This window comes from Hemiscyllium ocellatum, chromosome 12 (genome assembly GCF_020745735.1).
Source record: "Hemiscyllium ocellatum isolate sHemOce1 chromosome 12, sHemOce1.pat.X.cur, whole genome shotgun sequence".
Taxonomy (NCBI): domain Eukaryota; kingdom Metazoa; phylum Chordata; class Chondrichthyes; order Orectolobiformes; family Hemiscylliidae; genus Hemiscyllium; species Hemiscyllium ocellatum.
The window spans coordinates 85362468-85388025 of NC_083412.1; the positions used below are offsets into that span (position 1 = coordinate 85362468).

Below are 25558 nucleotides of genomic sequence, written 5' to 3' on the forward strand. Positions count from 1 at the left end.
AGACAACTTGTACACAGCAAGTTTCCACAAATAACAATGAGACAACTGACCAATCTGCTCTTGTAGTTGAGCCCAGCACACTGGAAAAAACTTTCTTTCCATTGTTGGAAAGGTTCTGAAAGATCTTTGCAGAAAGAGTGGGCGGTGCTTCAGTTTAGCATCTCATTTTGGAATGGCACCACTGGCAGTCTAGCTACACCTAATTACTGCACTGGAACACTGGAGACAGAAATAGACCCTTCAACTTTTTGATCCTGTTCTGCTGTTCAATCACCTCTTCAATAACTTTAATCATCTGTGGTTTTCAACAGCATGCCCTGGGGACTGAAGCTGAAAATTCCATAGAATTTTACAGCAGAAGGCATTTGGCCCAACTGGTCTAGCCTGATGTTCATACTATACTGCTTTCATTTGTCTACCCTGAATTGTTTCAACATAACCTTCCACTTCCTTTACCACCTCCTTGATAGTAATAGATTTGGCAGCAGCCTGGATCTGAAGTGAAGAGTTATGGTTGAGTAAATAGGCACCAGGAAGTAGAAAGTTGTGTTTATTCTGAAGTCCATAAAAATTCTTTGTCAACGTTCTCTGGCTATCAGCCAACTACCTGTACTGTCAACTCATTGTGGTACTAGGAAGTGCAATGATTCCAGAGTGTGTTTTGTGAAAGAGACCTGATGAGGTATGACTGAACTTGGAGAGGAAATATAATTGTTTACGTTGACTGGATAATGCTACCAGTAACTTATTTTCTGAGCTTGAGAAAGATGTTTGCACAATTTTTTTTAAATTTAGGATGTTTATCAGTTAGCCTCTTGAATGGAAAGTAGTTTACAGACACATTCAAAGTAATCTACCTGCTTACCAATCCCCCCATTGTGCTTGGAGCAAGAATACTTATCCAGGAACTGGTTGTTAGACCTAGGAGAAGGTGAGGACTGCAGATGCTGGAGATCAGAGCTGAAAATGTGTGGCTGGAAAAGCGCAGCAGGTCAGGCAGCATCCAAAGAGCATGAGAATCGACGCTTCGGGCATGAGCCTTTCCTGAAGAAGGGCTCATGCCTGAAACGTCGATTCTTCTGCTCCTTGGATGCTGCCTGACCTGCTGCGCTGTTAGACCTAGGATGTCTTGGATACTTGTGTGGAAACTCAGTTCTTCATCTGTTGTGTTACATGGCATTGCAGATTGAAATATTTCAACCTTGCGCATTCAATTCTCTTAGTGTAACTTTTTTTAATATAAAAGTAATCTTTTCAACAGCTAATGATCAACTGAAATTTCTAAACATTTACTGACCCCTCCAAAATGAGGCAATGAGTAAATAAAAAAGATTAGATTTAGACGTCGTAATGATGGATCTTAAACCCTACATTACTTATGGTCATAGTGAATATTTGATTCCAACTTATGGTCTGTGTGTGTTAGTGGCCTGCTAGCATATGGGCCATTGTGCTGTGTAGGTCACACTTTGAGAACAGTGATTTAAACATTTCCACATTAAAGAAATGGCAAGCACTCGATTGCTGTGCTGTGAGCTATCCACTGAGAGAAGGAACTGGAACAAAAGAATTTCCATCTACATGAAAAACCAAGAATCTTGAAATTAACTGCTCGACTGTTAATCGATAGCTTTTCATGTGCCAGGTGCAACCATGCAAAGTCTTTACAAAGACTTATACTGATTGTGTTTTTAACTACTTGTTCCTAAGTTGTGTGGTTGTGTCCATTTTTCCATATTCAGTAAATAATAAACTCACCCTCTCCATAACTTAGTCTGGTTAAATTAACTCTCTCTTTTAAAATATAAAATTACTTGACGTGTATGGAATGAGCTGCCAGAGGATGTGGTGGAGGCTGGTACAATTGCATTATTTGAAAGGCATCTGAATGAGTATATGAGTAGGAAGGGTTTAGAGGGGTATGGGCCAAGTGCTGGCAAATGGGTCTAGATTAGGTTAGGATATCTAGTCAGCATGAACGAGTTGGACTGAAGGGTCTGTTTCCGTGCTGTACATCTCTATGACTTGGATGCCTATAAAGGGAGGTGTCCATTTTAAAATTATTCTTGTTACAGCCAACAGAAATTAGATGAATGAAGAAGGGGGTTAGATGAATAAAGCAAGGGAGCCAGTTCATGCCCCCTCACTTAGGGTTTGAAAATTTGGGATAATCTGTCTGGAACTGTAATGAATTGGAGAATTGCAACATTTAAAAGGCATCTGGGTGGGCACATGAATAGGAAGGGTTTAGATGGATATGGACCAAATGCTGGCAGATAGGATTAGATTAATTTAGGATACCAGTATGAAACTGTCAGACTGAAGGGTCTGTTTCCATGCTGTATAGCTCTATGATTATAATGAGTCACCCGAGGACTAGTTAACAATAGGTTTGGTGATGAGGATGGAATTGCTGGATGGGTTGTGGTGGTAGCAGAAATGCAAAATTTATACTTGTAAATGGAAAAGACCAGAAAAGAGTGGGAAGCAGTGAGCAGTTTGCCAACTTTAATGTGGATTGACCAATGATGCTGTTGTGTGGTCAGTGCTAGTAGGAGGAACTTGGAACAACGAGAGTAGGTCCAACGTCTGCGAATAGGAGTTGAAGGAGCAGAATAACATCGACTGCAGTGGCTGGGCAAGAACACTAAATGGTTAGCGGAGGGAGTTTGAAGAGTAGTGAGCCTTCATTAGCCATGCAACTGCCTGTTTACCAAGCATACATGGGAAGTGGAGGAAGCACTTGTGGCACAGTGGTATTGTCCCTACCTCTGAGCCAGAATGTCTGGGTCTCAACTCACTTCGGAGCAGGTGGGACTATGTTTGAACAAGTCGGTCTAAAATAACTGTGTGGCAAAGTGGAGGGACTCTTGTGGCTGGTAGTGCCCCTATCTCTGAGCCAGGAGGCCCTACCTGCTGCAGAACAGGGAAATGGAAGTGGAGAAGTTCTGATGAAGAGTTACTGGACTCAAAACGTGAACTCTGCTTTCTTCCCATGGATGCTGCCAGAGTTGCTGAATTTCTCTAGCAATCTCTGGTTTTGTTTCAGGTTTCCAGCATCCACAGTCCTTAGTTTTATCTGAATGGGATAGCAGCTTCTTGCTGATGTACTTTGATAAAGTGGATATGTGGAGACTAATGCAGCATCAGTATTGCATCCTGCCAATGTCTTGTTGCAAGCTACGATGGCCCTCCCCACTGTCTACAACTCCTCCAGCCTTCATGTCATCAGAAATCTTACTAATCCATCCTTCCACCTCCTCATCCAAGTCACTGATAAAACATCAAAGAGCAGATCAGAACAGATCCTTTCAGAACACCACTGGTCCCCTGAGCTCCAGGCTGAATACTTTCCATCTACTACCGCTCTCTGTCTTCTGTGGGCCAGCCAATTCTGTATCTAGGCAGTCAGATTTCCCTGTATGCCATGCCTTTCTGAATGAGCCTACAATGGGGAATCTTATTAAATACCTTGCTAAACTCCATGTACACCCATCCACTACTCTATCTTCACCAATGTGTTTTGTTAATCCTCAAAGAATTCAGTAAGGCTTGTGAGGCATCACCTGCTCCTCTCAAACTCCTCCTGATGATCTCTGATCAAACTATTGTTTTCCACGTAATCATAAATCCTATCTCTCTCAAACCTGTCCAAAATTTGCCCACTACAGATGTAAGACTGACTGGTCTATAATTCCTAGGATCATCCCCATTCCCTTTCTCAAATAAGGGAATAACATTTGCCACCCTCCAGTCATCTGGCACTACTCCATTGGACAGTGAGGATGCAAAAATCATCAGCAAAGGCACAACAATTTCTTCCCTCACTTCCTGTAGTAATTTTGGGTATATTCCATCTGGCCCAGAGGACTTATCCATCTTTTATGTTTTATTCAAAATTTTCAGCATATTCTCTTTTCTTAACATCAACTTATTTTCAGCAAATCGGCCTGTTTCATGCTGTCCTCACAAATGACCAGGTCCCCCTCAATAATGAATAAGCAAAGTATTCATTCAGGACCTCCCCTACCATCACCACCACCAATCCCAAGTTCCCTCAATAGGAATTGTAGTTTTAATATTTTTCTCATCCTGGATATCTGTGTGTTATTGGCTAGGCCAGCATTTAACTGCCCCGTGGGCAATTACAGATAGGCAATAGCAGTTGACCATGTTGCTAGTACTCTGGAGTCACCTATAGGCCAGACTGGGTAAGTATAGCAAGTTTCCTTCCCTTCAGGACATTAGTGAATCAGATGGGTTTTCAGCGTCAGTTAGTACTGGTTACATGGCCATCATTGAAGCAGTCCAAATCCAAAGGTAGTAACCTGTGAACACCAGACAAGTGGCAAATATAGTTCCCACCACGCGTGTACCAGACAATGACCATTTTCAACAGGAGAGAACCTACCTCTTGCCCCAAGATATTCAATGGCCTTACCATTGCTGAATAATGCAATATCAATGTAATGGAGTTACCATTGATGAGCAATTGAACTGGACTAGCCATATAAATATGAGAGGAGGCTGGGAAATATGCAGTAATAACACCTCCTGACCCCCCCCCTCCCAAAGCCTGGCCACCTTCTACATATCAAAATTCTGCAGTGTGATGAAATATTCACCACTTGCCTGGATGAATGCAGCTCCAACAACATTTTGAAGTTTGCTACCATCCAAGGTCCAGCAGCTTGCTTGATTGGGACTGCGCACACAAACATTCATTCTCTTCACTGGTCAGTAACAATGTACCATGGACTCCTTAGCTTCCAAACCCACAACCACTTCCAATTAGAAGGACAAGGCCCGCAGATACAATAGAAACACTGCCATCCTGCTAGTTCTCCTCCAAGTCACCCACCATCCTGGCTTGAGAATATATCGCTTCCATCAGTGTTATTAGGTTAAAATTCTGAAACTCTTCCTAACAGCATTCAGGGTCTCCTGAAGGTACATGAATTGCAATGGTTCAAGAAGGCAACTCGTTACCACCCCCTCAAGGGCAAATAGGAATGGGCAGTAAATGCTTACCCAGCAGTGAAGCCCATACCCACTGGATAACCTTTCCTGTACTTTAAGAAAAAATCAGATGTTTAATTGAATTCAAATTTTACTACCTACTCTATTCATTTTCTAACCCATGTCCCCAGTTCATGTGGGGGTGGGAATCACTAGTCCAGCAACATTACCCTTGCACCACCCCCTCCCCTATTTGCAGAAAGTCATGTGCAGGAAAACAAAAGCTGATCCTATCAGCAATCAAAACATAATTGTGCAAGATTGGTGGGTTCAAACTGCTCTGGAATATGGTCGATGTGTTGAACTTCCATTTTTAGCCCGCCCCAAGAAGGTTTCAAATCAGTCTTTGAATGTTTTACTTTTAGAATTATACTAGCTTACTTTAGTTCTGCAGTGTAACAGAATTAAGGTTGTATTTCAGCCCAAACAATAAATTAAACCATCCATCTGAGGAGAAGGGAATTTCAATGGAGCTGTCAAGAGTGTAATGATTAATGTGAATTCATTAACCAATTACTAAGGCATATGACACCAAATGTATGGTGCAAGCTGCTAATACAGGTAACTTAATTTTTCATTCCATACCAGTTCTCTTTGAGGAAATTTTATACCATCCTGACGAGAGTAAAAGTGGCTGAGCTTTCACTGAAAATATACACTGAACTCTCTCATCATATGGCACTTATAGCTGAACAACGACTGTCCATAATGAGCCCCTCATCTTGGACAGTTCATTTTGGCGAACCAAAGAAATCTGCAAGCCCTGAATAGTGTACATGATAAATGAATACTTTGATTTAGCAGCACTCCAGGGATGGACACAATGGCAACATAAATCATATGAGGTCCTGTATGAGGGACAATGTGTTTGTACATGTGTTACGGAATAGATATCTTGTGTAAGAAGTTGTCCCATTTAATGGGCTATGGGACAGCATAATCATTTTGAGTTTAGAAATTATATTCTTCATTCTTTAAGTTGTCTGCACAAGGTATATTTGCATTACTTGATAACATCTGAGAAAAACACAAGAAACAAATGTGGGCCTCTTCTAATGCGTGTGGCTTTGAAGTTGTTCTGTAAGGACCTATTAGTAAAGATCATTTGTATAATCATAAATGTTTGAACAAGCTCCAGAAACAGTGGTTAATGAAAATGTCAAAACAGTTCTGGAAGTTTTTCCTCCACTTGCTTTAGTTTGTTTGTATACTACTTGTTTCCCAAGAAGTCCTGAGCAGTTTGGCTAAATTGCATGTTTTTGTACAATGCTCACTTAAAATGAAGGCAAGAAGAGAAGGAACCTTAATATGAAGCTTTGGGATCCATCTAACCCTGCTCAGAATTCTTCCTTTGATTTGCTGCTTCACATTACACCAGGGAAGCGATTGTATCTGTAAAGGTGGACATGAGAGAACAACAAAGATGGGGAGTGGAGATGAGGAACAGTAAGGAAGGGGAGAGGAGCAGCAAGGATGGGGGTGGGAGGGTGATTGTGAAGGTGGGTGGACTGTTTCAACAAAGGACTCTTATTACATGAACATTGTTAACTGGATCATTTAATACTGTGCAGTTTTATTTCATCCATTATTTGAGTTCTCAAATTTCAATGAATTACTTGAAGTGCAGTGACTGTGTTTGAGATAAACATGCAATCATTTAGCTGTGACCTCAGTAGTCCACCAAAAGTATGTTTAATGATGGCTTTTTGTGTACAGGTGAGTATCAATTTTCTTTTTTTTAAAAAAAATCCATTTGTTGCTAACTTGTGCCTATTCTCTCATGCCAACTTAAATACTGTGGTGTTTGAAATTTAATGTTTCTCTTGCAAGTTGTGGCTTTATGTTTAATGGAGTGGTGGTGATCATTTGTTGAATTCTTTCAATTTTGCATCTGTCAGAGTCCAAATACCCCATTCATCACAAACAATCAGGTAACGTTTCTACAAGAATGCATCGTCTAATAAAACAGCTGATGAGAATCAGAAAGGAGCCCCTGAAAACCAACCATATACCCTCAAAGTCAAAAGTAGTTGCTTGCAAATGTTGAGGAGTTTTGAGGCAAAAGAAGATATTTTGATTCCTGCACTAAACCTTGCTGTCCTCAAAATTCTCTTTAAAGTCCACCTCTTTGACCAAAATATTTAGTCAGCTGGCCAGAATTCTTCGTGTTGGTATTATATTCTTCTTGATTTGGAGGTGAAGGGGTCAAGGTCATCCCTGGGGCTTTGTCAATTGTCTATCCTTCAAAGAGCACCCATTTTGACCTCCATGTGACCTCTAATAGTAAAGAAGGTGTTTGGTGTGCTTGCCTTTATTTGTCAGAGCATTGAGTATAGGAGCTGGGATGTCACGTTGTGGCTGTACAGAACACTGGTTCAGCCATTTTTTGAATATTGTGTTAAATTGTGGTCTCCCTGTTGTAGGAAATATGTTAAACTTGTCATACAGAAAAGATTTGCAGGGATGTGGCCAGGGCTGGAGGATTTGAACTATAGGGAGAGACTGAACAGGCTGCTGCTAGTTTCCCTGGAGCATCGGAGGCTGACGCATGACCTTTGGTGGTGTTGCTCCTTAAACCAAGGGCAACATAACCTTGTTTTTCTTCAGAGAGGTCGTAAAAGACACAGACTCTGAAAATTCTGAAGTTGAAGGGTTTTAGGGTCAATTTGATTACAGCTAACTGATACTGCCTCAGAAACAGGTTTTCAAGTTTAAAACAAAACACTTATACAATGAAAGGGAAGTGGCTAGTTCTCCCAGATCAGTTTTTGTTTGGTTTGGTTTTAGCACAGCAGTGATGTTGAAAAGCTGCTGGACCCATAGACACAGATGCAGGTTGACTTTCTCTCACTCTTGTAAGACATTGTTTTTGATTTTACCTTGTGTTGACGGGTGTTTAGGGGGATTGTTGTAAATATTGGAATGGCATCATTAAGTCGCAGTGATCTGTTGGGTTTTTGGATAGGTTAAGTTATTCAGTAACAAATGTGTTGCTGGTCAAAGCACAGCAGGCCAGGCAGCATCTCAGGAATAGAGAATTCGACGTTTCGAGCATAAGCCCTTCATCAGGGTTATGCTCGAAACGTCGAATTCTCTATTCCTGAGATGCTGCCTGGCCTGCTGTGCTTTAACCAGCAACACATTTGCAGCTGTGATCTCCAGCATCTGCAGACCTCATTTTTTACTCGACAGTTATTCAGTAGTCTGTTTTTTTTGTTTGTGTCTCATTCGGTAATCTTGTCAATAAATTCAGTCTTATTTAAAACTAAGTGGTTGGGCTGGCTGCATCCATCCTGGAATATACACGTTACACCTGCTTAAAACAACTAGCAAAGGTAGGGTCTGAGCTACTTTCTTGAAATATTTTGAGGGGTCTGGCCTGGTCCAGAACACCTTTTTTTAGAGGTTTATAAAATCATAAGGGAGCATGGATAGAGTGAGTAGCCAAGGTCTTTTCCCCCAGATAGCGGAATTCAAAACTAGAGGGTGTAGGTTGAAGGAGAGCGATTTAAAAGCAACTGAAGGGGCTGGGTGATCTACAAACAGTGGAAGATAAATGCTGTCTGGCTTTGCAAATTGATTTGCTGTAAATTTAATAAGGGCTTTATTGGATCAGTATATGGTTATAGAGTGGGAGGAAGGTAACAAATCTTTCAGGCAAAGAAGGCTTAGAGCTGTAAATAGTTGGTGTTTAAGGTTCACCTTTTAAATAGTGGAATTTGGGTAGTTCTCTGTCACTCCTATTCCAACAGATTACGAGGTGAGGTGAACTTTTCTGTGTTAGATTTAATTAGCAGTAGGGTTTACTGCTATGTCATAATATGTTTACGGAATCTACATCAATTGTCATGTTCATTTGCTCTATTGTGACCATTGAGTTTTCTTGTCCATTCTACCCTTTGCTAAGTATCCATGTTTGAGTGTGGTGCTGGAAAAGAACAGCAGGTCAAGCAGCATCCGTGGCGCAGGAGAATCGACGTTTCAGGCATAAGCTCTTCATCAGGAGCCTCCATGTTGTTTCCCTTCTGTCTGTCTTTTGGATTTAATCACCTTCAACATTACGACACTTCAAGAGCTCTGCATTCTCCAATCCTGGCTTCATATGAATTTCTGATCATTTCACTTCACTGGCAGCCGTGCCTTCGCCTTGTCCTGTCTTCCATCTCTCCACTAAAATCCCTCATTAAAGCTTTTGGCTATCCTCTGAGATGAGGTTGGAAGGACTGATATTCTGAATTTCTTATACTTTATTTTTCTAATTTATTCCTCTGACTGTAATGCTGGATATCTGCAGAGGAACCTCGATTATCCGCAGGACATGGGCTGGGGGGATTTTCATATGGATAATTGAATTCCAGATAATCGAAAGCCGGATAACATAGTTTAGCCAAACATTGGGACCTTGCGATCTTGCCAGATAATCCAATAGGATAATCAAATGCCGGATAATCGAGTTCCTCTGTATCTCTTTACTTCTCTAATTTTTGTACATGTTTCCCAATAAATTAATGTTAAGTATCTGTATCTAGGTATCTTTGTACCTAAAATAGCACTGTAATGCGGTAAATGTGAACTTTTCACTGTAATCCATTTGAATACATGTGCCAATAGAGCTAATTCATTCATCTGCCCCAATCCACTCTAGTGTTGTTTTTGGGTGTGCACTGTGGTTAGCTTTATTATGTTAGCACATAATTGAGAATCACTAACCATACTGTGTCAGCCTTTACGTTCGTGGGTGGCACGGTGGCACAGTGGTTAGCACTGCTGCCTCACAGCGTCAGAGACCCGGGTTCATTTCCTGCCTCAGGCGATTGACTGTGTGGAGTTTGCACGTTCTCCCTGTATCTGCGTGGGTTTTCTCTGGGTGCTCCGGTTTCCTCCCACAGTCCAAAGATGTGCGGGTTAGGTGAATTGGCCATGCTAAATTGCCTGTAGTGTTGGTAAGGGGTAAATGTAGGGGTATGGGTGGGTTGCGCCAAAATGAAATGCAGTCTCCAGGACTGTCCCACTGTACCCCAGAGGGTAGTGAAGTTATTACAATCCCCGTTCGTAAAATTAATGTGCAAATCTTAAATATTTGGTTACTTCTCGTTGGCTGAAAATGTGTTACTGGAATAGCGCAGCAGGTCAGGCAGCATCCAAGGAGCAGGAAAATCGATGTTTCGGGCATGAGCCCTTCTTCATGAATGAGGAGAGTGTGCTAAGTAGGCTAAGATAAAACATAGGGAGGAGGGACTTGGGGGAGGGGCAGTGGGAATGCGATAGGTGGAAGGAGGTTAAGGTGAGGGTGATGGGGCAGAGGGGTCAGGAAGAAGATTGCAGGTTAGGAAGGTGGTGCTGAGTTCAAGGGATTTGACTGAGATGAGGTGGGGGAGGGGAAATGAGGAAACTGGAGAAATCGGAGTTCATCCCTTGTGGTTGGAGGGTGCCTAGGCGGAAGATGAGGCGTTCTTCCTCCAGCCGTCGTGTTGCTATGGTCTGCCGATGTAGGAGTCCAAAGACCTGCATGTCCTTGGTGGACTGGGAGAGGGAGTTGAAGTGTTGAGCCACGGGGTGGTTGGGTTGGTTGGTCCAGGTGTCCCAGAGGCGTTCTCTGAAACGTTCCACAACTAGGTGGCCTGTCTCCCCAATATAGAGGCCACATCGGGTGCAGCGAATGCATAAATGTGTGTGGAGGTGCAGATGAAATTGTGGCGTATATGGAAGGATGCCTTGGGACCTTGGAGGGAAGTAAAAGGGGAGGTGTGGGCGCAAGTTTTGCATTTCTTGCGGTTGCAGGGGAAGGTGCCGGGAGTGGAGGTTGGGTTGGTGGGGGTTGTGGACCTGACGAGGGAGTCATGGAGGGAGTGGTCTTTTTGGAATGCTGATAGGGGAGGGGAGGGAAATATATCCCTGGTGGTGGGGTCCGTTTGGAGGTGGCGGAAATGACGACGGATGATACGATGTACATGGAGGTTGATGGGGTGGTAGGTGAGGACCAGTGAGGTTCTGTCCTGGTGGCGATTGGAGTGGAGGGGCGGGGCTCAAGGGCAGAGGAGCGGGAAGTGGAGGAGATGTGGTGGAGAGCATCGTTGATCACGTCTGGGGGGGAATTGCAGCCTTTGAAGAAGGAGGCCATCTGGGTTGTACAGTAGTGGAACTGGTCTCCTGGGAGCAGATGCGGCGGAGACGAAGGAATTGGGAATATGGGATGGCAGTTTTACAGGTGGCATGGTGGGAGGAGGTGTAGTCTAGGTAGCTGTGGGAGTCTGTTGGTTTATAGTAAATGTCCGTGTTGATTCAGTCGCCCGAGATAGAAATGGAGAGGTCTAGGAAGGGGAGGGAGGAGTCTGAGACCATCCAGGTGAATTTGAGGTCAGGGTGGAGGGTGTTGGTTAAGTGGATGAACTGTTCAACCTCCTCGTGGGAGCACGAAACAGTACCAATACAGTCATCGATGTAGCAGAGGAAAAGGTGGGGTTGGTGCCAGTGTAGCTGCGGAAGATGGACTGTTCCACATATCCTACGAAGAGGCAGGCATAGCTGGGGCCCATGCGGGTGTCCATGGTTCCTCCTTTTGGTTTGGAGGAAGTGGGAGGATTGGAAAGAGAAGTTGTTCAGAGTGAGGACCAGTTCAGTCAGTGGAAGGGTACTGGATGGTACGGCAGGAAAGGAAGAAGCGGAGAGCTTTGAGTCCTTTGTGATGGGGGATGGAGGTGTACAGGGACTGGATGTCCATTGTGAAGATAAGGCGTTGGGCACTGGGGAAGCGAAAATCATGGAGGAGGTGGAGGGCATGGGTGGTGTCCTGAATGTAGGTGGGGAGTTCTTATTTGCCTTTTGATCTTCTCCCTGTCTTGTAAAGTTAAGGTGTCACTAATTTTCTGTAAGTGATCTCTGTTTCTCTGTAACATTGCCTCCTGCACAAACTCTTTACTCTACGGTGACTACATCTATCACAGTATTTGGCTTTCCTTTGTTAATTTTTTTAATTTGCTGATGGGAAGACTCTTGTATTTGAGCGGCTGTATTTACCAATGTGAAAAGTCAGAACAATTTGCTATAGGTGGGAGGCAGAGCTGGAATGGCCATGTCTCACATTGATCAGGAAAGCATTGATTTGACATTTACCATTACTGTACTGCACAAACTGACTGAACTACTTCTTAAAAAAGAACGACCAACCAAAGTAATCATGGCATGTGGGCTCAGTCAGCATCTGACGTCCATCCTAATCTGTACTGAAGGCATGGTCAAGAATCGACCATATTGCATTGGGTCTGGAGTCATACATTGTCTAGACCAGGTAATGATGGCAAGTTTTCTTTCCTAAAATGTATCGGAGAATCAGATTTTTTTTTTCTGACAATCAACAGTGACATGGCTAGATTTATGGTTCAGAGAGTGAAATTTGAATTCCAATAACAATTTATCACAGCAGCCTGCAGTACTACATTGCTCGACCACTACCATGACACTGCTTTCCCATATTACTTTACATTCGAATTTGTATTTTTAAACACGCTCTCTTCCATTCTAGAAATTCTTACCAATTGAATGATGTTAGCCTGCATGATTCAGGAAAGAGGGTACGTTATATAGCAATGTTCACGATCTCAGGAGTTCCAAAGTCTTTACATATCTAATGAAGTTGTTTTAAAATGTTCGTGTTATTGAGTGGAAATCAGCAAGTTTAGGTACAGAAAGTTCCCATGAACACCAATGATTCGACAAGTGGTTAATCTGCTTCAGTGGTTATACAATCTGCTTATAAATAAATATTATCCCAAGGCTACAGGAAAAGTTCCCTGATTTCTGAAATAGTGATATTGGATTTTTTTCTCTGTTCACCAGAGAGGGCTAGCAAGACTTCAATTCACTGTTCCATCTAAAAGAAGCAACTTTTTGAAAGTGCAGCGCAAGTTCAGAACTTGTTTTTAAACACTTGACATCCTTAGTTTGTAATTTCAAAGATACCAAGTAAAACCTAGCTACAATTCTGAGTCATGTAGAAGGTTTCATTTTAAAACTGACCTGGCAAATAAATTGCAATCTCCTCTTACCCTCGGCTACGAGCATAAACTCTTCATTTTCTTTGAAATTAAGTTTTAGTAAGGTTGCCTAATGTCATTAGGTTGGCTAATGTCATTTCGACTGATCAGTATTGTGAAAAACAGCAAGTCTTGTCTGGTTAATTAGAAACCAATTGCTTCTTTATTTATTTCCATGGATTTTCTCTTCCACCTCCTTGCTTTCTGTTGGATCACATATTTTGTTTGTGTCCCATTCAGTAGATAGATGACAAAGACTGACAACAATGGACAGATCCGAGTGCCCGGTATATTATTTAATATAAAAATAACTTCGCTTTTATAGGTGTTTATTACTGTTGTATTCCACTAATGGTTTCAGCCTTGTACTCGAATTAGTGTTCAAAGCTTCAGCATTGCTTCTCGTTGGAGTTTGGCTCCCTGCCAAACTCCTCAGGAGGTATACTATCTGGTAATTATTGAGCAAAGCTGAGACAATAATGCTTGCTGGGGTGTAAAATACTGAGAATCTCTCCCTAATTGACAGAGTCTGCTAGCAAAGTGGCTAGAGTGCAGCAATCTAATGGAGAAAGTGGCTTTGTGTAAAGTTGGCTCCAGCCAGCAAAAGCCAGAGCTTTGGATCCGGAAAAGAGTCAGGAAGATGCAGTTATTTGGAATTTGTAACACCACCCCAGTGGATAAGCGCTAAGGGTCCAACATTTTTCTATTTTTGTTCATTTTGCGTAAACTCCTTTCTTGGCTCCTGTAGCCAAGCGTCCTTAGGACATTCTCTGTACTCTGTTTGGCCAGTGACCGTGTTAGCTGAAAAACTGTAACCTGTTTCTTTTGGAAAACGATAGAGGCGAGAAAGGCTGCACCAATGTTCTTTGCCGGTCAGCTACTGCCCATTGGAATATCTTTTTCCCAGTTAATTCTTTTTAAAAGGTGCTTTACAATTTTGATTTTCGTGGTTCCAAAATTTATTGAGTGATGTACTGTGCGAATTGCCCTTGAGATCGAGTCACAGATGTACAGCATGGAAACAGACCCTTCAGTCCAACCCGTCCATGCCAACCAGATATCCCAACCCAATCTAGTCCCACCTGCCAGCACCCGGCCCATATCCCTCCAAACCCTTCCTATTCATATACCCATCCAAATGCCTCTTAAATGTTACAATTGTACCAGCCTCCACCACTTCCTCTGGCAGCTTATTCCATACAAGTGCCACCCTCTGTGTGAAAAAGCTGCCCTTTAGGGGTCTCTCTTTTTTTTAAACCTTTCCCCTCTCAACCTAAACCTATGCCCTCTAGTTCAGGACTCCCTGGGAAAAGACTTTGTCTATTTATCCTATCCATGTCCCTCATTACGTAGACCTCTATAAGGTCACACCTCAGCCTCCAGCACACCAGGGAAAACAGCCCCAGCCTGTTCAACCTCTCCCTATAGCTCAAATCCTCCAACTCTGGTAATATTCTTGTAAAACCTTTCTGAACCCTTTCAAGTTTCACAACATCTTTCCAATAAGAAGGAGACCAGAATTGCATGCAATATTCCAACAGTGGCCTAACTAATGTCCTGTACAGCCGCAACATGACCTCCCAACTCCGGTACTCAACACTCTGACCAATAAAGGAAAGCATACCAAACACCACCTTCACTATCCTATTTATCTGCGACTCCAATTTCAAGGATCTATAAACCTACACTCCCAGGTCTCTCTGTTCAGCAACACTCCCTCGGACCTTACCATTAACTGTATAAGTCCTGCTAAGATTTGCTTTCCCAAAATGCAGCACCTTGCATTTTTCTGAATTAAGCTCCATCTGCCACTTAGCCCATTGGCCCATCTAGTCAAGATCCTGTTGTAACTGAGGTAACCCTGTTTGCTGTCAACTACACCACAAATTTTGGTGTCATCTGCAAACTTACTAACTGTACCTCTTATGCCCGCATCCAAATCATTTATGTAAATGACAAAATGTAGAGGACCCAGCACCGATCCTTGTGGCACTTCACCACCCTCTGTCTTCTACCTTTGAGCCAGTTCTGTATCCAAATGGCTAATTCTCCCTGTATTCCATGAGATATAACCTTGCTAATCAGTCTCCCATGGGGAACCTTGTCGAATGCCTTACTGAAGTCCATATAGATCACATCTACCACTCTGCCCTCATCAATCCTCTGTTACTTTCTCAAAAAATTTAAGTTTGTCAGACATGATTTCCCACGCACAATGCCATGTTGACTATTCCAAATCAGTCCTTGCCTTTCCAAATATATGTACATCCTGTCCGTCAGGATTCCCACCACCGAGGTCAGGCTCACTGGTCTATAGTTCCCTGGCTTGTCCTTACCACTCTTCTTAAACAGTGGCACCACGTTAGCCAACCTCCAATCTTCCGGCACCTCACCAATGAGTATCGATGATACCAATATCTCAGCAAGAGACCCAGCAATCACTTCTCTAGCTTCCCACAGAGTTCTAGGGTACACCTGATCAACTGCTGGGGATTTTATCCACCTTTACCTGTTTCAAACCTTCCAGCACTTATGTTTTATTTTCATTCACCTCTACTGCACTACTTTTGCTAAAGTTGTCTTACTTGGGTCTATCTCTTTTGTCTTTGATTTTTTAAAAATTTTTTTTTAGGATATTGGTATCACCCAAGAGGTCAGCATTTGTTACCATCCTTGAAGATGCTGGTGAGCTGTTGTGCTGTCCCACTGTCACTGTGATGTCATTATTCTGTGATTGGAGCTCCAGGATTTTGACCCAGTGACACTGAAGGAATGACGATATATTTCCACGTCAGGATGGCGGGAGGCCTGGAGGGGAACTTACTGATGTTACCATGCATCTGCTGCCCTTGTCCTTTATTGAGATGGGCGTGTTCATGGATTTGCAAGCTTTTATGAAAGGAACCTTTGTGAATGGTTGCAGCACATCTTATTTATTGTGTACACTGTACTGGGCTGGAGGATTAAACATTTTAAGTTTGTGGAAGTAGTGCCTTCAATGCCAGTAGTTGCTTAGTCTTATATGGTATCAAGCATTGACTTGGACCTGTCCTCACTCGGGCAAGTAGAGAGTATTCCATCACAGATCTGACAAGTAGCTGGTGGTCAGGATTTGGAGAGTCAGGAGGTAAATTACTCGCTACAGAATTCCTAAGTTTTGACCTGCCGTTGTAGCCATGGTATATGTGGCTAATCCAGTTCATTCTGGCCAGAATGTTGAAAGTAAGGATTCAAAGGATGCATTCGATTCCACTGAATTTCAGAGGTCTTTAGGTTTGATTTGTTTGGAAATGGCTATTGCCTGGCACGAGTGTGGATAATGTTACCTCGCCCATGCCACTATTTTCCTTTCACCAATTTCCACATTGAATACTAATAGTCTGTTTGATTGCATTAGGCTTCACAGCTTGCCTTGATCCTGGTCTTATTAAGCATGTGCACACATTTGCCAATTTTGTACATGGTGAAACTAATCCTTAATCTTACCCTGGAATTTTGAAGATTTGACGATTAATCTCCGAGGTAATGCTTTAAGCAACCCATGAGTAAAATAGCAACATGAGATGATTTTTTTTTTAAACCTTGGTTGATTAATCAAAAAAATAGTTGCAAATTAGAGTTTGATTAGATCAGTTGGGAGACTTTGTACTTCCAGGGGTATGGCCGACAGAGTTGGAAACCATAGCTATAAGTGACATTCTGATCCATTTAGAACGTGGCGAAACAGATGGGTCCATGTTTTCTTGCATCCTGCACCTGATGAGTGCAAGATGAATAGCTTTGTGTCCATGACACTTTTTATTGCTGTTCAAGTCTACATCCAATGTTCCAACAACTATATAATGAATGGTTGGAGTAAATCTGTTGTGGAGGTTTTATGTTAATTTCCTGCAGATATTTTAGGTTATTGTCAGTAAAGTACTGGTGTATCTTTTTTAATTAAGTATCAAGCTCACCCAAAGATCTGCTTATATCCTATTCTGCATCACATACCCATCGCCTCTGCTCACTAACACACATGGATTCTTTGATTTTAAATGTTCATCCATGCCTTCGAGTTCCTGTGCGGTATTACCTCACTGTTGTCTCTTTTGACCCTCCTGATGAATCACTGCTGTCTTCCAATTACTGGCCTCTGGAGCATTCCAATTTAACTTCTGTACCATTAGCACCAGGCCTTAAGCTGAAAAGGCCAAGAGCTCTGGTATTCAGGTTCCAAACCTCCAGGTTTATACATCCAGCTACAATCAAGACTTTGACTGAACTCTCCAAATCGAAACTTTTTACAAGTGTTTCCCCCAACCACAATAATTCCAGAATCTTCTGTATGCAACTATTTACTTTGTTTACATTGCAAGAATTTATTAACAAGTTTCCATTAGTCACTAAACTGAGTCGCTCAGGTATTTTTTTAAAGAAATCGCCTAAATGCAGAAATGCTGACAAGTTAGATTGAACCCGTTAAGCTACATAACAAAACCCATATGTCACTAGTTTAAGTCAAAGAACCAAGCCCAAAAGATGATATTTTAAATAAATATGGACCTTCTATTGCATTCCCAATGTGGAGCTGGAATCCAAATTGGACTCTGAGGAAAACTGGATTTATTTTACATGTCATGAATTCAATCAGAAGCTCAAGATTATTGTGTTTTTCCTCATTTTACCTTGAATTTAATAGTTTTTTCTTTTTAGAAATAGCCACATCATATTTATTCAGAATTCTGCAAGGTACTTAATGAGGAATTCTATCTGTAAATTGGTGAGATCCTAAACCTTTCTACTTTTTTATTTTCCTTTTCTTGTCTAGTTCGAGCACCTATAAGTCCAGTGACCAGTTTGTGTTAGTCAGATATACGCAGGGAAGTTGGGAAGGTGAACTCGGCACTGATGTTGTCGCAATTCCAAAAGGACCTAATGGCACTGTCGCTATCAATATTGCCACTATTCTCCAATCGGAGGACTTCTTCCTGCCTGGGATAAACTGGCAAGGCATTCTGGGGCTGGCCTACAGTATGTTAGCCAAAGTAAGTTCATTATATTTCAAGTAATTTTAACACTATCTCTTCAGCCTTCCCAAGGAAGCTTGGATCAATATTACTTTTTTGTTTGAAAATGTTGAAGTAACTGTGGAGCCAATTTAATGATCTGCAGCCAATTGGGTTCCTTACTGTTAATACTCTGCCTGTTCATTCTTTTACAGCCGTCCAGTTCCGTGGAGCCATTCTTTGACTCATTAGTGAAACAGCTCAAGATCCCAAATGTATTCTCACTGCAGATGTGCGGTGCTGGATTGTCACTAATAGGTGAAGAGCAAGCCAGTCCCGCAGGAGGGAGCCTGGTAAGTTCTGAGAAAAGACACTTCGTGGCTGTAAACTAAGTTATCGGCCCTTTTATTGCCTTCAAACAGCCACTTGAACTTTTGAGCCAAGTCCTGGGAGCCTAGAAATAGATGCTTGCATCAACATTCCTATTCTTCCACAGCCTCAACTCTGAACAATTTAAAAATTCTCCATGTTCTGACTTGAACATTTACTAGTGTCCGTGGTAGCCATGATGTGGAGGAGCTGGTGTTGGACTGGGGTGGACAAAGTGAAAGATCACACAACACCAGATTATCGTCTAACAGGTTTCTTTGTACAAAGTTAAAAATCACCAGCACTAGCTTTCAAAGCGCTGCTTCTTCAGATGATTGTGCTAGTGCCTCCAAATGAATCTGTTGGACTATAACTTGGCGTTGCCTGTCCAACACCGGCAGCTCCAAATCAGGTTTATTTGGAAGCACTAACTATCGGAGCACTGCTCCTTCATCAGGTGGTTGTTGAAAGAACAGCACTCTGAAAGCTAGTGCTTCCAAATAAATCTGTTAGACTATAACTTGGTGTTGTGTGAATTTTAACTGTGGAAATTTAAGACTGAGATGAGGTGGAATTCCTTCTCTGAAGGATGATAGACTTTGGAGCTCTTTGCCACAGAGAGTCGTCGGGGCTGAGTTCCTGTGCATATTTAAAGTTAAGTTAGATTGATCAAATGTCTATCAGGGAATCAAGGCAAAAAATTGGATGAGGAATGTTGGACCGGCCATAATCCTATTAAATGGTAGAGCAGGCTCAAGGGGCTGAATGGCCTACTGCTGTTCCTATTTCATATCGCCTGAAAAAACAGCAGTTAGTGAGGCAATATCTGTTAAGTGCAGCTGATTTCAAGCCCATAAATTTCAAACAGGGTAAACAACTGAACCTCGAGTATAAAAGTAATTGCTTCTATGCAGTGGTTTGGATTGCCCGCAGTAGAAATGACAGTTTGCTGTTTAGAAATCTCGAATTAAACAGTCTCAGTTTGGATCCACATCTTGGTCACATTTTGTACAGGTTGGAGAGCTAACTGCATGTATGCAAATTAGTGGCCTTTTCAGTAAAACACTCTTAATGGGAACAGTGGCGTTTTGGCAGGCACTGGACTGAAATTGGAGCCGGTGGCAGGGTGTTTTAAGGTCAAACACTCTAAAGTAGCAATGTAATCATTTTGTTATGGATTTATTGCAGGCGTAAAGTGGGGAAAGGAAATTTCTGGTGTTAAGATCCTTCGTGTTCATGAATACAGAACAACTAACCCAAAAGCGCACAATGTGAGGTCTGATGCAACAACAGAGACTTGAGTATCTGTCTCTCATTCAGTGGTGACCATTATACATCCCTCTTTAATTATTAAACACTGACCTTTTGTGAAGTTGGTTCAGGTTTTGCCTCCTGAACAGAGGAAAGATGTCCATCGTTGACCTCAAAATCTCACTGACGGCTGTTGAATTATTTGTTGTGAGGAGTTTAACTCACTTACTTACTCTTGGTAATTGAGTGCAGTGTTCTTTAAAGGGAATTCCTAGAGTGAAGCTGCAGTGATGTCGTCAAACTTTTGAAGCAGCTAGTCACATTTGAAGGATTCCCACAGACAGCCAACCAAAGAATGGAAAGCGGTAATAGTCAAATTATTTTTGTATGACTTTATGCAGTACAGTAAAGCTTTGGACATGCTTATGGGCTAAAGACAGAAGATGAAATACTGTGATAAATATATAGTGTTTTTTAGTAATTAAACTTTAAAATAATCCAGTAAATAATCATATTGGATAGATTTAACAGCATTCCATACAATTTACAGTGCAACACTAGATTTGTTTAGCAATAATTATTACTATGTAACACTAAATGTACAGTTATATCCAATTTGAAGAAGGTGCAGAAATGATATGGGATGTCCAGCAGTAATGTGATGCTAGAAAAGGAAAAGGTTTCAAACATTGGGCCGAAGGGCCTGTTTCCACACTAAGTAATCTAATCTAATCAAACTGATTTCAATGATTACTGTTTCTGTGGTTGGGGGTGGAAAGTGCGTTCCACACAACTGGGAATGCAACTTAGACTCAGTTTGTGCCAAATTCTGAAGCTGTACAACGTTTGAGGGGGAAAACAGACCATTGTATGTTATCGTTTGCTTCTACGGTTAATTATATTGCGACCTTCAAGTTAATCCTTGAAATTTCAGTACAAGGAAATGGATTTTTTTAGACCTTTGTTTTCTCACTGAGATCTTTTTACACTGAAACTCCCTCTTTCACTTGTCTTTCATTGTTTAATGTTTGCACTTTTGACTAGTTTACACCCAACTGATTGTATTCAAACAGGCCTTCTACGCAGCTAGTGTGCATTTTGAACTAGGACCAATGTTCCTGTTAAATTCGCATCACTGGCTACTTCTGCTGCATTCTACGTTCTAAATCTTTGCATGGACAGTGTCTTCTAACTCCCTCTTTGTGCTTCTAAGACTAAGACTAAAACTAAATTCATATGCTGTATGTATGTGCCACAACACTAGGGTGTAATTCTTGCATACATGCTGTTGTAGTGTCAAACCAGAGCAAGCTGTATGCATGAAAGTTAGCTTAATCCAGACTAACAGTAAAATTTAAGCCATCCATTTTTAGGCTTGTGCAGTACTTAAGCAATTCAAATGTATCTAGTTGATCTATCATCTAGCTATTCTTGTCTGTGTGCATAAGCACATGTGACTTAGTTAATGATGAAGCTGAATAATCAGGATATTTTCCAACATGGAGCGTTAATTGTAATATTTGGGATTAAGGGCAATTTTTCTATTAAAAAAAATACTTAAATATTTTCACAGTGGTTCAGTGGTTAGCACTGCTGCCTCACAACACCAGGGTCCCAGGTTTGATTCCAGCCTCAGGTGACTGCCTGTATGGAGTTTGCACATTCGCCCCGTGTCTGCGTGGGTTTCCTCCAGGTGCTCCGGTTTCCTCCCACAGTCCAAAGATGTACAGTTCGGGTGAATTGGCCACGTTAAATTAGTTACAGGGAAATGGGTCTGGGTGGGTTACTCTTCGGAGGTCAGTGTAGAGTTGTTGGGCCAAAGGGCCTGTTTCCACACTGTAGGGAATCTCATTTTTAAAAAAAAACAATTTGGGATTTGAATCATCAACTTTGAGATTAAGTATCATTGTCCACCTTACTGGAAAAACCTCAATCTATCAGCTACATTTAAGAGGAGCTACCTTTTCTATGTAAAAGATCCCTGTACAGTGTTGTAAGAAACTGAAGTTAGATTAAAGAAACAACCATCATGCACAATCCCATTGAGATTGAGATTCTACATCAGATTAAAAACAGGGATGGTTTTTATTCTACTTTCTTGCAGTGAAATAGGTGCTATTTTGAACTGCTGACCAGAAAAATGATAGGGGTTGTTTCACACTTGTTAATGGCAACAATGCAAAGCAGGTGAGCATATACAACTGCAATTGACAGGTCTCTCGTTGGTGGCAGAAGTTGCTTAGAAATAGAGTCATGGCGATGTACAGCACAGAAAGAGAGACCCTTTGGTCCAACTTGTCCATGCCATAGGGCAAATCTTTGTTTCAGATTTATTTATTAAATTCAAAATTTGGCACCAGTTATAGTGGGATTCAAATCCACATCCCCAGAACTTTGTCTTGGATCTCTGGTTTACTAGTGCAATGACAAAGCTACAACATTGCTCACCTTCCCCAGCCCTTGCACTAGATTTACAGTCAAATGATGGTAAATGGAAATTCTGTCACTTTCAGCTGCAATGAAACTACTTTTTCTTTCTTAAAAGAACGCATTATTCTATGAACCAACAAAATAATATAAAGATCTTTTTGAATAAAAGCCTACTTGGGTAAAATATGTGCAGGAGGTAAAAGACATCCATGCTGAGGATCTGTACCTTTTTGTGTTCTTGCTATTGACCTTTCGTAGAGCAGAGCTCCCGAACTCTCCTCTACCCACTATCGCAGCTTCTAAGCAGCATTCTTTACTAGCTTCTTGACTGATTATGTTCTTTTCATTTTCTTTTCCAATTCCTCATAATTTATGGATGAGATTTTTAATTTATGCTAAATTTAAGGCATCCTTTTTCTTGCACAGCTCCTATGGACCCAAGGTGAGAGTGCAACAAGCCTAATTAATCTAGGACCCTTGCAGTCAACAGAGAGGATATTTTATGATAATGGATTGACTTTCAACAAAATATTATTTTTCCTTCTGGAAATGAAGGCATAGCTGGCAAAGCCAACATTCCTAACTACCCTTGAAGATGGTGGTCTGCCATATCCTGAACTACTGCAGTCCCCAAGATGCAAGTACATGACATTGCTATTTGGAAAGTAGTTTCCAGATTTTGAGCCAGCAATATTTTTCCAGGTCAAATTGCTGGGGACTTGGGGAGAAACTATCAAGTGATGGCGTTCCCATGGGATGTTTCCCCTTGTCATTTGTAGGTTGAGGGTTTGGAAAATACTGTCAAAGGAGCCTTGAAAGTTTTAGACTTGCCTTTGTATTAAAATAACGTTGACCATTACAATGAGTTTGTTTTTTCTTGTTGCTTTTAGGTGATGGGTGGAATTGAATCGAGTCTGTACAAGGGTGATATATGGTATACCCCGATCAAAAGAGAATGGTATTACCAAATTGAGGTTCTTAAATTGGAAGTGGGGGAACAGAACTTAAACCTGGACTGTACAGAGGTAAGCGCATCATCCATTCTAAGGCACAATGTTTGCTGGAGGCAAGAAATTTTAATTAAAATGTTGGAGAGCATCATTCAATATCTAATGAGAAATAATTGGAATTGATGCCTTCCATCAGTTCTCGCATTTGAGTGTTGAGGTGAAGACCACCACTTTATGACTTGATTACAAAGGAGCTGTTTAATAACTTTAGTATTAGGCTCAATACATTTGCCTAATGTATTGAAAGTGCTGGTATTCAGGCCCAAGATATGTTGTGCCTTCTACTTTTCAAAGCATTGTTGAGTTGTATAGGTAGAATTCCATTAATTATTTTTAATTTGAGTCTTTAGTCAACTCTGAGAAATCGAGTTGATGGATCAGAGCGTATGAGTGCAGAATACAGCTGTATGAGTGTTATAAGGCAATGTGAAGGAGCATAATGAGCTGAAAAGTAAAGGAGCTTGTATTTGACAGCAAGGTCCTTTTTTAGTTTGTATATGGTTTGTATTGAAGCTTGTGCTGTGTGGGATTGACTATTTGCTCATGTATTTGCAAGATTAGTTATGACTTTCTCAAATTTAAAAGGAATATTTGCCAATGTAGTTCTAATCTACCTTTACTGAGCATGTTTGTTAAATTCCATGTGTTGAGTTTGTTGCTTCTGGTGTGTTGTTGAGGTATAGTATTGGAAGATGCAATCGAAAATGTTGAATGAAACCTGCAAATTGGTAACTCAACATTGCACTTTTGACGTACAGCCTGAGAAATTTCAAAACGCAATAGGAAGCCTTGATATTTTCTTTTTAAGATGTAGCAGATACAGTATTCTCGCTGTTTCATCAACAATAGATGGATGTTCAGACACCATTGTGGACAGAAAGTTAATGGTGTGATTTTTTTTCCCAACTTGAAAACTAATGTGAGAATAAACCTCCCTGCTTCTCACTAGTAACAGAATAGAAGCCGTGTGCAAGTTGTGCAGAAATATTAAATGATCTGTGACTTTTTGAGGGAGGAAGAAATGAAATGCATATGTGCTATTTTTGCAATGATGGATTATGGGGCTCAGAGCTGTGCTTTCTTTTTTATTTTACATATCCCCCTTTAATTTCAGTGTGTGGGCAGTGACATGAACTTGCATTTACTTTTTGGTGCCTTTTCGAGTGCTACAGGATGGAGCTTCATAACATTGCTGCAATTGTCCCCTGTTTGCATTCCAGAAATGTTTCAGATTGCTGCTGTGGGTGGAGGCGTCTACCTGTTTAAAATATGGTGTGGTATTGTACATTTCAAAATTACTTAAAATCTGCAAATAATTGACTTGTCCCTTGACGTTGCAGGCCAGTGAGAGGAGAAAGACTGACATCCTCCAGTTAGAGGCTGTACATGTCTTGCCACACCTGCGGGAGAACTAGACAGTAAGACCTCCTCCTTTTGTCTGCTGTCCCATTACTGGGACAGTTAAAGCTGTAGAATTGTTGTTTGCAGATTGAACTGTGCTGGAGTAATGCACCCAGTGTGGGATAGTCTGTGAATGTTGGCTGGATACTTAAATACAAAGGACAGCTACTTGTTCTGCATCCCAGTGTGAGTTTGCCCTTTAAAGTAAACAATACTTGGAAATTTATTAAATGTATTTGTTTAAACTGGCTTCTTTTATCAGCCTCGCACTCTCTCCCCTCCAACTCTCTTCAACCTGTCAGGAAGGTGACTCAGCTTTACAAGCCAATGGTATTGGTTGGCTGAGTCATTGCCAGGCAACAATCAGTCAATCTGATTTTAAGTTGGCAGTTCCAGGATGTTGAACTGTGAGCAGATCTACAAAGAATGAGGAATGTACTTTGTTCAAAAAAATGTCTCCGATCATGTCAATGTTGCTTCATCCAGACTGGTTTGTTTTGTATCCATTGTCGGTTCAGCAGGTGAAATGGTTTAGAGTTGAACTTCACTAACTGCAAAGGATACTATAAGATTAGGTTTGGGGGTCAATGAGAATGGAACATGCTGTTCTGAAAGTCAAAGATTAGATAGATGGCTTCTGTTATATTTCAGTTGTGTTTTGCATGTAATTTTCTCATTCTACTGAATATAAAAATATACATTTGAATAGTGCCATTTATGACTCTGGGAGATACACTAGCGTTTGTTTACTTAAAATGGATGAGCCTGTATAGTGTAGCACAGTTGCTCAGTGATTAGCACTGCAGTCTCTCAGCACCAGGGACCCGGATTAATTTCTACCCTTGGGTGACCATCTGTGTGGGGTTTGCCCATTCTCCCTGGTCTGCATGGGTTACTCTTCGGAGGGTCGGTGTGGACTGGTTGGGCCGAAGGGCCTGTTTCCACACTGTAGGGAATCTAATCTAATCCACCTCACCTGCACCATCTTTGGACAGAGGGGAAACGGGCCCTTCAGCCCAACCAGCCCTCAGAGTAACCGACCCAGACCCATTTCCCT

The 25558-nt window shown here is 41.5% G+C and overlaps 1 protein-coding gene across 1 annotated transcript in view; it reads left to right on the plus strand.

The window, feature by feature from the left end:
- bace2 (beta-secretase 2) overlaps positions 1–25558 on the plus strand; it is a 79229-nt gene that overhangs the window by 22834 nt on the left and 30837 nt on the right. The window contains exons 3-5 of the mRNA XM_060833814.1: positions 17863–18079; positions 18256–18393; positions 22981–23115. Of these exons, the coding sequence (XP_060689797.1) occupies positions 17863–18079; positions 18256–18393; positions 22981–23115 (490 nt within the window). The remainder of the gene's footprint in view (positions 1–17862; positions 18080–18255; positions 18394–22980; positions 23116–25558) is intronic.